Source organism: Lolium rigidum, chromosome 3 (genome assembly GCF_022539505.1).
Source record: "Lolium rigidum isolate FL_2022 chromosome 3, APGP_CSIRO_Lrig_0.1, whole genome shotgun sequence".
In the NCBI taxonomy this organism is placed as follows: Eukaryota; Viridiplantae; Streptophyta; class Magnoliopsida; order Poales; family Poaceae; genus Lolium; species Lolium rigidum.
The window spans coordinates 153111436-153123477 of record NC_061510.1 but is presented as its reverse complement, the minus strand read 5'-3'; the positions used below and the strand labels follow the sequence as shown (position 1 = coordinate 153123477).

The 12042-nt window shown below is 45.1% G+C and overlaps 1 protein-coding gene across 1 annotated transcript; it reads left to right on the top strand.

The window, feature by feature from the left end:
• Window positions 1-2022: 2022 nt before the first annotated feature.
• On the top strand, window positions 2023-4749 carry LOC124698442 (cytochrome P450 709B2-like). The gene is made up of 5 exons (XM_047230929.1): window positions 2023-2308; window positions 2986-3209; window positions 3299-3549; window positions 3628-4006; window positions 4246-4749. The coding sequence occupies exons 1-5, from the start codon at window positions 2023-2025 to the stop codon at window positions 4675-4677; spliced, it is 1572 nt and encodes a 523-aa protein (XP_047086885.1). The 3' UTR covers window positions 4678-4749.
• Window positions 4750-12042: the final 7293 nt, after the last annotated feature.

Genomic DNA, 12042 nt, shown 5'->3' with positions numbered 1-12042 from the left:
GAAGGGGAGAAGGACGACGGGGAACTGGTTGTACCTTGCGTCGGCCATTGGCCGGGGAACATGCTGCCGCCGCCGCTAAAGGCCATGCTGATCAGCCTCGCTTGTTCGTCCTGGGCCGCCGCCGCCGCCCTCTTGGCGGCGGCTCTTTTCACCCTCTCCGCCCTGGCGCTTGTTTCCACCTCGCGCCGTTTCTCGTCCGCCGCCCACTCGGCGTTCGACATGCCCGGCGGCTTCGTCTTCTTCGCCCGCATCTTCCTCGCCGGCGCCTTCGGCGGCATTGTGGTGGACGAGAACACAAGGAGGAGAGTGGTGGTGGACGAGAAGACGCCGCCAGGAACTGGAGCTGGAAGACGAGGAGATTGGGGGATTTCGGCGGGAGAGAATGGGGATATGCAAGCAAAATTGGAGGGAATGGGGATATGCAAGCAAATTGGAGGGAAAATCGACATGATTTGGTTTTCCAGTCGCCGACTACGCGGGTCCACACGACGTTTCGCGCCAAAATCTTTCGTCCGGAGTCCCCGAGCACGCCCCGGGGGGCCGGGGATGGCGTGGGCTCGCCGGATGGATGAAGGGCCAAATCCGGACGAAAACGAGGAACCGGGGGCGCGACTGGGCCGAATTTCACCGTCCGGATGGAAAAAACGTCGCTCGGGGGCCTCGTCGGGGGGACGAGTGGAGATGCTCTTATGTACCTCTTTAGGCAGAGTGAAGGATCATCATAAATATCAGTAAACAGTAGTTAAGAGCCTACATATTATCTATTCTAGAAGGGTCTTCTAAACGTTAAAGAGGATTCTTTTTGTTGAGGGTTGCCATTTTTCAGGATGACACCACAATCAAATTTGGGGAGGATCACTGGCTTGGAGATATGTATCTAAGTTAGAAATAGCAATGGTACCCATAACCTGCATACCCGCCGATAAAAACTCAATAGGCGTACGAGTATGGACAAAATATTATCCATAGGTTTGTAAATAAGAAATATTACACCCATCAGTTAGAGAGGATACAGGTATGGGTTCGACACGCGTACCCATTTACCCATCTAAATTTGACAAGTGGGTTGCCGTCTGAAGTTCTTTTTTCCCCCTAATCACGCCTTCACGTTGCTAGGGTGAACCTCACGCTTTTAGGTCTCACAAGCGCTGGTAGGATCGTCACCTTCTGTCATATTTTTTTTGAAAGCTAAGGTATTTTTACCCGGGGGTACCGATTTACCCTGCCGGGTGACGGGTATGGAAAAAACTTGTGCCCGTTGATGGATATGGGTACGGGTGATGGATAAAATTGATGACGACGGGTATTGGTCCGTGATCGCTCTACCGTACCCATACCCTGCGGGTGCCATCCCAGCAATATCCTTTGGGCCTTCTATTTATAATATTGTGAAACAGGAACATGCCACAGTTGTTGATGGTTTAATTTTAACGACTTTGAATGATTGTTCTCGCCCTGCTCTATCTGGTGATAAATGGGCGACTTCTCTCCATGTACTTGGTTTAGTGATTGATGAACGTTAATCATTCTCATGTACCTGATGTTTTTAAGTGGAACCTTCATGCGTCTAGGGTGTTTCTGGTTAAGTCCATATATACCAAGATATGGCGAATGCAAACAATGTTTTCTATAGGAATTTTATTATGTGGAAGCTTAAGGTTACCCTTTAAAAGCGCTTGGTGATGCGTGGCCTACCATGTCTATGTGTGTCGGTTTGCCTCAAATAGCAGAGCAAGAAACTGAAATGGCAATTTTGAAATGTTCGGGAGCGGGGACGACGAAATTAGAGACGTGAATGTAATTCACTCTTTGGAAAACAACATGTCAACAATTTTCCACGATTCGTATGAATTGAATCGATATTATCGAGAGCGGCACGAACGGCTTTAAGAGTCCCTCTCCGTCTTAACAAACCAGCCTCCAAGCCTATTTAGCTAGCCACACCACCCCTTCCACGATCCCAATCAAGCACCACTCTGCAGCTGGCTAGCTCACAAAGGGGCCGGATCGCCGCCGTCGTCAATGTCGTTCGCCGTTCTTCCCGCGGCACTCGCCGCCGCGCTCCTGGCGCTGGCCGTGTCGCGGCTGTGGAGCTATGCCGTGGTGCGCCTGCTGTGGCGGCCTCGCGCGGCGGTCAGGATGTTCCATGAGCAAGGCGTCCGTGGGCCTCCGTACAGGTACCTGAGGGGCTCCAACGAGGACATCCGGAGGATGAAGGCGGAGGCGGACGGCGTGGAGCTGGACGTGCACGACCACGACTACCTCAAGAGGGCACTGCCGCACTTTGTGAAATGGAAGGATCAGTACGGTATGGTTTCTCATTAACCAAAGGTGATAAGAAATAACAGTGTGTCTGGTTTTAAGTATTACCTTGGTCGAAGGGACGATGTCTGATATACCAAAAGATACTGCTTGTTAATTAGCAGGACATTTTTACACTCTTAAAGGCATGTGTTCTTGTGTCGTTTTGAGGCACCCTGAAAAGTTTTCGTAACTACAGGAAAAATGCAATGGATGAAGTGTATGTTAACATATGAACCTGCAAAATTTCAACAAAAAATATACTTTTGGAAGACCCAATTTATTGGCCCGTGGTGTTAATATATGAGCATCCAGTTTCTATCAGAAAGAAATATATCTATCTGTCGCATGCGCAAAAATAAAATTTCAAAATACACCCTGATGTTTTTGTTGTTTTGTGAAGGGCACAAATGGTCATCATATTTTTATGACATTCTGCAGGTTTAAATGTGATAGAGTAGCAGATTATAAATAACTATGATTTTTTTTGCACAATCAGAATAAATAACAGGAAAAAATAGGCCTAGTAAATTACTCCCATTTTTGCAATAAAGGTAACGATGTTCTAACAGTACCGGGTGGTCAAGTCCTGCAGTATATGATGAACACATGTCTAAGCCCATAGTACCTCCATACTCGACTCCTTTCACCGAATAGTAATTTTTCTATTTGTAATGTTACTAGGAGGGCCATTTCTGTACTGGTTCGGTCCAAAACCTCGAATTTGCATCTACAATTACGAGCTGGTTAAGCAGATTCTCGCAAACAAATCTGGACATTTCATGAAAAATGATGCACATCCGACTTTTCTGGCAATGTTCGGCAAAGGGCTCGTAATGGTGGAAGGCGCAGATTGGGTGCGGCACCGCAGAGTGGTGAATCCAGCTTTCTCCATGGACAAGCTTAAGGTAAATGCCTATAATTCAAAATTCAGTTCCAACTCCAAGCCATACGCTCGCTTACTTGCAAAAATCTAAAAAAGGATCCTAACCTACAGATGATGACAAGAACAATGGTTAGTTGTGCTGAATGTTTGATCAAGAAGTGGGAAGACCAGGCTGCCAATAACAAGAACAGAGAGATAGAAGTTGAGTTGAGCAACCAATTTCAAGAGTTGACAGCAGATGTTATATCTCGTACTGCTTTTGGAAGTAGCTACAGGGAGGGCAAAGAAGTATTTCACGCACAGAAAGAACTTCAGGCCATCATGGTGGCAACCTTCCTCGATGTGCAGATACCAGGATTCAAGTAAATCAGTTCATATCGCAATAGTAACATTCTGCATATACAATAATTATGGGTCTTTTACTATGTAAATATTTTCAGATATCTCCCTACTAAAAGGAACATACGCAAGTGGATGCTACAAAAGAAGCTTCGGAACACGCTATCTGAGATGATACAATGCCGAGTAGCATCGAAGGAAAGCGGATTTGGAGATGATCTGTTGGGACTGATGCTTGAGGCTTGCTTCGCAAAAGAACAAGGGGAGGAGCACGACAAACTGATTCTTAGTATCGATGAGATCATAGATGAATGCAAGACATTCTTCTTTGCAGGGCATGAAACCACATCACATCTACTTACTTGGACGATCTTCTTGCTAAGTGTGTATCCAGAGTGGCAGCAGCGGGTAAGAGAGGAGGTTCGGAGAGAATGTGGGAAGGAAAATCCTAGTGCAGAAATGCTTAGTAAATTAAAAGAGGTAAGACTGAACCTACCTACTCTTTCATGGATTCCATAATTGTCCATCTTTAATTCTTGCAAGTGTCAGCAACTTCATCATATTTTAAGTAGGCGCCATAACTTTTCTAATTATAGTTACATCTGAATAAATATTTATCTTAGTGTCATATCTGAATATATTTACATCTAATTATAGTTACATCTGAATACAAATTTGTGTCATATCTGACAACCTAACACTGGGGATTGGCATTGCAGATGACAATGGTGCTCCTTGAGGCACTGAGACTGTATTGCCCTCTTATTTCAATGCTGAGAAGACCTATCTCTGATATCAAACTAGGAAGTCTCAACTTACGTAAAGACAATGAAATTGTCATTCCTATCCCAATACTGCACCGAGACAAGGAGGTCTGGGGTGACAGAGCAAGTGAGTTTGATCCGATGAGGTTTGAGAATGGGATTACAAAAGCAGCAAAGATCCCACATGCTCATATAGGATTCTCTATAGGTCCAAGATCATGCATCGGTCAAAATTTTGCAATGTTGGAAGCCAAGTCGATGCTGGCAATGATCGTGCAGAAGTTCTCCTTTACTCTTTCACCAAAGTATGTCCATGCACCTGCAGATAAATTATCCCTTCAGCCTAAGTTCGGTCTTCCTGTAATTTTAAGTCCACTTGACGTATGAGTTTATATATGATTATATGGATTTAAGTTTCTACATGTCAATAAAGAGTATATCCAGTCTTACACCCACAATGTAATCGTGTGACAATTTCTGTATGTCAATAAAACAACTCTGGGTGGTTTTCATGTCATCCTAACAAGTTATAGCGGATTGCAATTTTGGAAAATGATATATTAAAAATGGTGTACAAGTTGCCAAAAAGTCATTACTAAATGTCATAAAGTTGAATATATTTGTATTTAATTGCAGTGTTGCTAGTGTCCAGAATATGATATGAGTGTCTTTACCAAATAGATGTCAATATATTTGCATGTTTACACGAGTTAGGGTTTCGAATAGAGAATGAAGAACACAACAGCTCTAATCGGCAAAAAAATCACTCTCCCATTTCTTCCCTTATTTACAAATAAACTTTCATTTACACAATCCATTTTATATTAGTCCGTTTACTTATTCATATTCACCTATCGAGTCCGATAACACTGGAACGCACTCTTAGGATGGAGCGAATAAATTTAGAAGCCCCATATTGTTACAAATATTGGCAATAGACGTCACACAAACGCTTGTAGGTAATACATCATCGAGTTGATAAAAAGACAAAGATCACTTTAAGCATGCATTCAGTTATTTTTTCTTTATAAAGTGTTGATCATTATTGTCAAGCAAGAAAGGGTTCGTGGCAAGAAGATCCATTATCTCGTACTCTGTTTAATATAGTTGTTGATATGTTGCCAATTCTCATTAACTCTGAGGGCAAAGGAGCAGTAGGGAGGGCCCATGGATTGGAAGGCTTGGTTTCCTCATACCGCAGCCAGAGGGAGGCGATTCGAAGCCTCGATATGTTTTGTCCATATAAATAAATATATTAATCTAGACTCAACCAACTATATCGTTGGTCTCGTGCAGAATACTCTCCTATAGGGCGGCACGACAAAACCATAGCCGCTTTCCTTGTTTCCCTCTCCTCTGTTCTCCTGCCATGGACAGAGGAAGTTGGCACATAGCGCCTGCTCGGGGGATGCCGGTGGTCGGCTCTCATCCCCTCCTGCTACGGGGACCTACGGCCTAGCACAACATGTGACCCTAGACAGCCTTACGCTCGGCAGAGCTAAGAAAAAAACGGTTCGGCAGAGTACTTGGTACTTCTTGATATTAATATTTTACCCTTTATCCAAAAATTAAGCAGAGTCCATTTACATCCACCCACTGAATCCATGGTGGTTCAGACTTCCAAATTCAGCTATTGGCAATCTGTTGTGGGATGCCGTCCGCACTTTTCACATAACTAGCATGCAAGCTGTGATTACTGTACTCTACGGTGAAATTGTTTGCCTTGTTTCTTTAACTTATGGGCACCAAGAGCTCGTTGTTGTAGACGGACCACAGATTCTGACGATGAGGTACTCTCTTTGTCAAGCAGACTCTGTGAAGTCGTGCCGACTGACAAAGCCGAATCGATCATCTGATCTTTGTTGTGGTGTTTTGAACCTTCAATTCTGACCACGACAGAAGGCAGCGTCAGGTCCATGTCCTGCCCCACGTCCAGCCTAGATAGGGGCAATTTGCGAACCGCCAGAAATCGGCTGCATGCCTGCATTGCTGTATTAGTACAGTAGTGATAGTAATTGATGTTGATTTAGCACAGCAACTATCTTATCGCCGTCATGAATGGTCTCGCCTGACCGTATTTCTTACCTCTTCTGGATTAGACAACACTCTTGTGGGTGTTTTTCTCTGGGTCATCCAAAACATTTTAGTTACTGACGTGCACACAAAACTCAGTGACCTAAATGTCATTTACTTGCGTGGCTGCACTTTCCCAGAACAGCACCCGTAATTGTCACAGAAACGCAACTCAAGATTTCCGTTTTCAAGTGTGTGTGCTGTCCTTGCGGTGATTTCGAGCAGGCCGGAGAGCTGTGCACGAGAGTACTACCACATGATGAGATTGCAAGGAAGAAAAAACACTCCCGACCTACTCCTGTCGGACGTGATTCGAAAATGATCTCACGTCAGGATCCCTATTTGTAAGACATTGTCAGTCCGGATCTCATGGATTTCCTTTGACTTCTACGATGGGGTTGCCTCCCTCGACGGGCTTAAACGAGCGTTTATTTCCTTGATTTCGAAAAAGGACGATGTGCTCACTGCCGGTGGCTTTCGCCCCATCTCACTCCAGAACTGCGTTATGAAGCTTGTCACTCGGATCTTCACGACGAGGCTCCAACACTTCATCGAGCGCCTCATTTCCTTTGAGCAGTCGGGATTTTTCAAGGGGTGGAATATCGTCGACAACTTCCTATATGCATTGGGTCCTGGATTTCTTCTACTCTTAACACTGGGCGGATCGCCATTCTACTCAATGGGGTTCCCGGTAGATGCATTTCTTGCAAGAACGGGTTGCACCAAGGTGATCCGCTCTTCCCATACTTGTACTTGACCGTCGCTGACTTGCTTCCCTACCTCATTGCCATGGAGGGGGATGCTGACCGTCTATTGCACCCCTTGTCGACGACCTCCCGTGCCCTGTGATCCAGTACGCGGATGTCACCTTGCTGATTTTGAGAGCCGAGCACTCACATAACCGCCGCCTCCTCAAGATTATTGACCTCGTCTCGCAAGCCACTGGCATGCACATCAACTTCCACAACAATTACCTTCGTGCCTGTTGGCGGTGTCTCCGGTGCTGGCCTCAGAACTTGCGGGAATTCTCGGCTGCCCGTCTCGTCCTTTCCTCAGACATAACTTGGATTGCCGCTCTTGGACCACAAGCTCCATGTTGCGGCGCTGGAATTCCTGTTTGTCAAGATCTCCAAACGCATTCATGGCTGGTGTATGTCACTGCTCCCCATTGGCGGCCATCTTACTCTCACTACAGCTGTGCCGTCTGCTCTCCCGTCGTTCACCATGTCCGTTATGCCGATCCCTAAAGGGAGGCTCGCGAAGATGGACATGCCCCGGAGAGCAATCTTTTGGAAAGAAAAACAGAAATGTTCTCGAGGCGATTGCCAGGTTGCTTGGGACTATGTGTGTCGGCTACGATCTAAAGGCGAGCTCGGTATTATTGACCTTGGCCTTCAAAACAAGTGACACTTGCTAAAAGCGTTGCATGATTTGTTCACGGGGCGGGACTCTCCGTGGACCAGGTGGGTGAAGCGCGGTTATCTCGGTGGCCGCCCCAAGGTGGCCACCCCCCGCAAGGAAGTGCTTTCAGTCACTTATCCCCCTGTGCCGTTCCATTACGAGGGTTGAGCCCCGTGATGGACGCTCCATCTCGCTCTGGCACGATGCTTGGACCTCGTTGGGCCCTCTGTCGGTTACCCTCCCGGCGACCTTCTCTCATTGTCTTTGTCCACTCACCACCATCGCTGATGCCATGGAGAGTGGGGTTGTGGAGATCCCACTTGTTCACCGAGTGTCTGCGGCGTCCTCTGGGGAGATGGAGTTTGTACGTGCTTGCCTCTCTCGAATCTCCCTCACCACGTCGCCTGACGTTCGTACTGTTGTTGTCGGCCCATCTACCAACTTCGCCACAGGGTATGTTTACCGAGCCCTACACTCCTCCGATTGTATCGTCCCTGGTCAGGACGCTGATGGCGTGTGCTCGTCGTACGCAGACACGCTGTAGGGGAACCCCAAGAGGAAGGTGTGATGAGCACATCACTCAGTACGAAACCAAGGTTTAATCGACCAGTAGGAGAAATGCGTGACTTCTGAAAGGTGTTGCTGGCTAACTAGTGGGAGGGCGCACTACCGGCGTCAGCAACAACGTGGAACCTGCACACAACACAACCAAAGTACTTTGCCCCAACTTACAGTGAGGTTATCAATCTCACCGATTTGCTGAACACAAAGGATTAGACTTATCGAATGGAAATAGATGTTAGCAGAAAGTAAACAGAACATGCTTGCAGTTGAATTTATCAGTAAAGGAAATAGGACCGGGGTCCAAACTTCACTAGAGGTGTCTCTCCATAAAGAAATAGCATGTTGGGTGAACAAATTACAGCTGGGCAATTGACAGAATATCGACCATACATGACAAGCTGATTACTATGAGATTTGGTATTGGGCATCACAACATAATACATAGACCGTAATCCAACTGCGTCTATGACTAATAATTCACCTTCAAGTTAGCGTCCGCACCCCTTCCAGTATAAAGTTGCAAGCAATAGACTGTCGCATTAAGCAATGTGTGTAAAGTAAACAATAGAATTACCCTTGGATAAACCATTGTTGTTTTCTCCCTAGTAGCAGCATCACATCTACAATGTTAGAAGTTATAAAGTCACTCTCCCAGAAAACTAGAGGCATGAACCTAATATCGAGCATTACCCCCTCTTGGAGTCACAAGTGTCCACTTGGCGAGAGTTTGTACTAGCAACGGAGAGCATGCAAGATCACAAATAACATATGACATGAATATATAATCAATCTCAACATAGTATTAAATATTCATCAGATCCCAGCAAATCAAACATATAGGATTACATAAAGATGATCTTGATCATGTAGGGTAGGTCACAAGATCGATACATAAAGCACAAAGTGAAGAAGACAACCATCTAGCTAATGCTATAGACCCATTGTCCAGGGATGAATTACTCACACATCACTTCGGAGGTGGGCATGGCGATGTAGATGCCTCCGACGATGATTTCCTCCTCCGGCAGGGTGCCGGTAAGGTGCCGGGAAGAGCTCCAGAACCCTCCGAGCTGGGTTCTGCAATGGCGGCCGCGATGGAACTTTTCGTGGATGGAGGTTCGGGTATCCAAGGTTTTCCCGAGAAGATGTATAACTAGGCGGAGGAATTAGGTCGGTTGGGCGCCCGGTGGGCCTCTTCGACCCCCCTGTGGACTTCGTCTTTGTTTTTGTAAAATATTGAGTTCGGCTTTTGTTTCGTCCAATTTCGAGAATATTTCCTGTACAACTTTTCTGAAATACAAAAACAACAAAAAATAGGGAACTGACATTGTGGCATCTTGGTAATAGGTTAGTGCCGGAAATCATGCAAAAGTGCAACGAAGTATAAACAAAACATATATGACTTAGTGTAAAACAAGCATGGAGCATGAAAAATTATAGATACGTTTGAGACGTATCAGCATCCCTAAGCTTAATTCCTGCTCGTCCTCGAATAGGTAAGTGATAACAAAATAATTTTTGAGGTGACATGAAGCCAACACAATCTTGATCAAGCATGTAGCTGGGATCTAAGTACTCTAACAAAAGTATGATAGATATAATTCAATAGAACTTAGCAACTATGTTATAACATGAAGAGTAACTCAAACAAAGGATCATGAATAATAGTGCATTGAAAGCAACTGTGTGTTTATAAGTATAGAGTAAATATAATAAAGTAGTACTCAACATGTCCTTATGGAATAGCAAAACATAAATGCTCGGACACCTTCAAAGTTCAGAGAGTGACTTGATACAAATAATTTAAGAGCAAGCAATAGCACAATTGATACGTCTCAAACGTATCTATAATTTCTTATGTTCCATGCTACTTTTATGATGATACTCACATGTTTTATACACACTTTATGTCATTATTATGCATTTTCCGGCACTAACCTATTGACGAGATGCCGAAGAGCCGATTCTTTGTTTTCTCGCTGTTTTTGGTTTCAGAAATCCTACAAAGGAAATATTCTCGAAATTGGACGAAATCAACGCCCAGGGTCTTATTTTTCCACGAAGCTTCCAGAAGACCGAAGGGGATACGAAGTGGGGCCACGAGGTGGCCAGACCATAGGCCGGCGCGGCCAGAGGGGGGCCCGCGCCGTCCTATGGTGTGGGTCCCTCGTGCCGCCTCCAACCCTACCCTTCCGCCTATTTAAAGCCTTCGTCGCGAAACCCCCTGTACCGAGAGCCACGATATGGAAAACCTTCCAGAGACGCAGCCGCCGCCAATCCCATCTCGGGGGATTCAGGAGATCGCCTCCGGCACCTGGCCGAGAGGGGAATCATCTCCCGGAGGACTCTTCATCGCCATGATCGCCTCCGGATTGATGTGTGAGTAGTTCACCCCTGGACTATGGGTCCATACCAGTAGCTAGATGGTTGTCTTCTCCTCATTGTGCTATCATGTTAGATCTTGTGAGCTGCCTATCATGATCAAGATCATCTATTTGTAATGCTACATGTTTTGTTTGTTGGGATCCGATGAATATGGAATACTATGTCAAGTTGATTATCAATCTATCATATGTGTTGTTTATGTTCTTGCATGCTCTCCGTTGCTAGTAGAGGCTCTGGCCAAGTTGATACTTGTAACACCAAGAGGGAGTATTTATGCTCGATAGTGGGTTCATGCCTCCATTGAATCTGGAACAGTGACAGAAAGTTCTAAGGTTGTGGATGTGCTATTGCCACTAGGGATAAAACATCAATGCTTTGCCTAAGAATATTTGTGTTGATTAAATTACGCACCATACTTAATGCAATTGTCTGTTGTTTGCAACTTAATACTGGAAGGGGTGCGGATGCTAACCCAAAGGTGGACTTTTTAGGCATAGATGCATGCTGGATAGCGGTCTATGTACTTTGTCGTAATGCCCTGATTAAATCTCATAGTAGTCATCGTGACATGTATGTGCATTGTTATGCCCTGTCTATTTGTCAATTTCTCAAGCGTAATTTGTTCACCCAACATGCTATTTATCTTATGGGAGAGACACCACTAGTGAACTGTGGACCCCGGTCCATTCTTTTACATCTGAAATACAATCTACTGCAATACTTGTTCTTTACTGTTCTTCGCAAACAAACATCATTTTCCACACCATACGGTTAATCCTTTGTTTACAGCAAGCCGGTGAGATTGACAACCTCACTGTTTCGTTGGGGCAAAGTACTTTGATTGTGTTGTGCAGGTTCCACGTTGGCGCCGGAATCCCTGGTGTTGCGCTGCACTACACTCCGTCACCAACAACCTTCACGTGTTCCTTGACTCCTACTGGTTCGATAACCTTGGTTTCATACTGAGGGAAAACTTTCTGCTGTACACATCACACCTTCCTCTTGGGGTTCCCAACGGACGTGTGTCAACTGCACGCATCAAGGATTTTTTCTGGCGCCGTTGCCGGGAAGATCAAGACACGCTGCAAGGGAGTCTCCCACATCCAATCTCTTTACTTTGTTTTTGTCTTGCTTTACTTTACTTTATTTACTGCTTTGTTTGTTCTTTATATCAAAAACACAAAAAAATTAGTTACTAGTTTTACTTTATTTACTATCTTGTTTGCGTTCTCTATATTAAAAACACAAAAAAATAGTTACTTGCATTTACTTTATTTACCTTTTGTTTATTTCATCATGTTTCCTCCTAAGTTCACTCTGAAAGATATA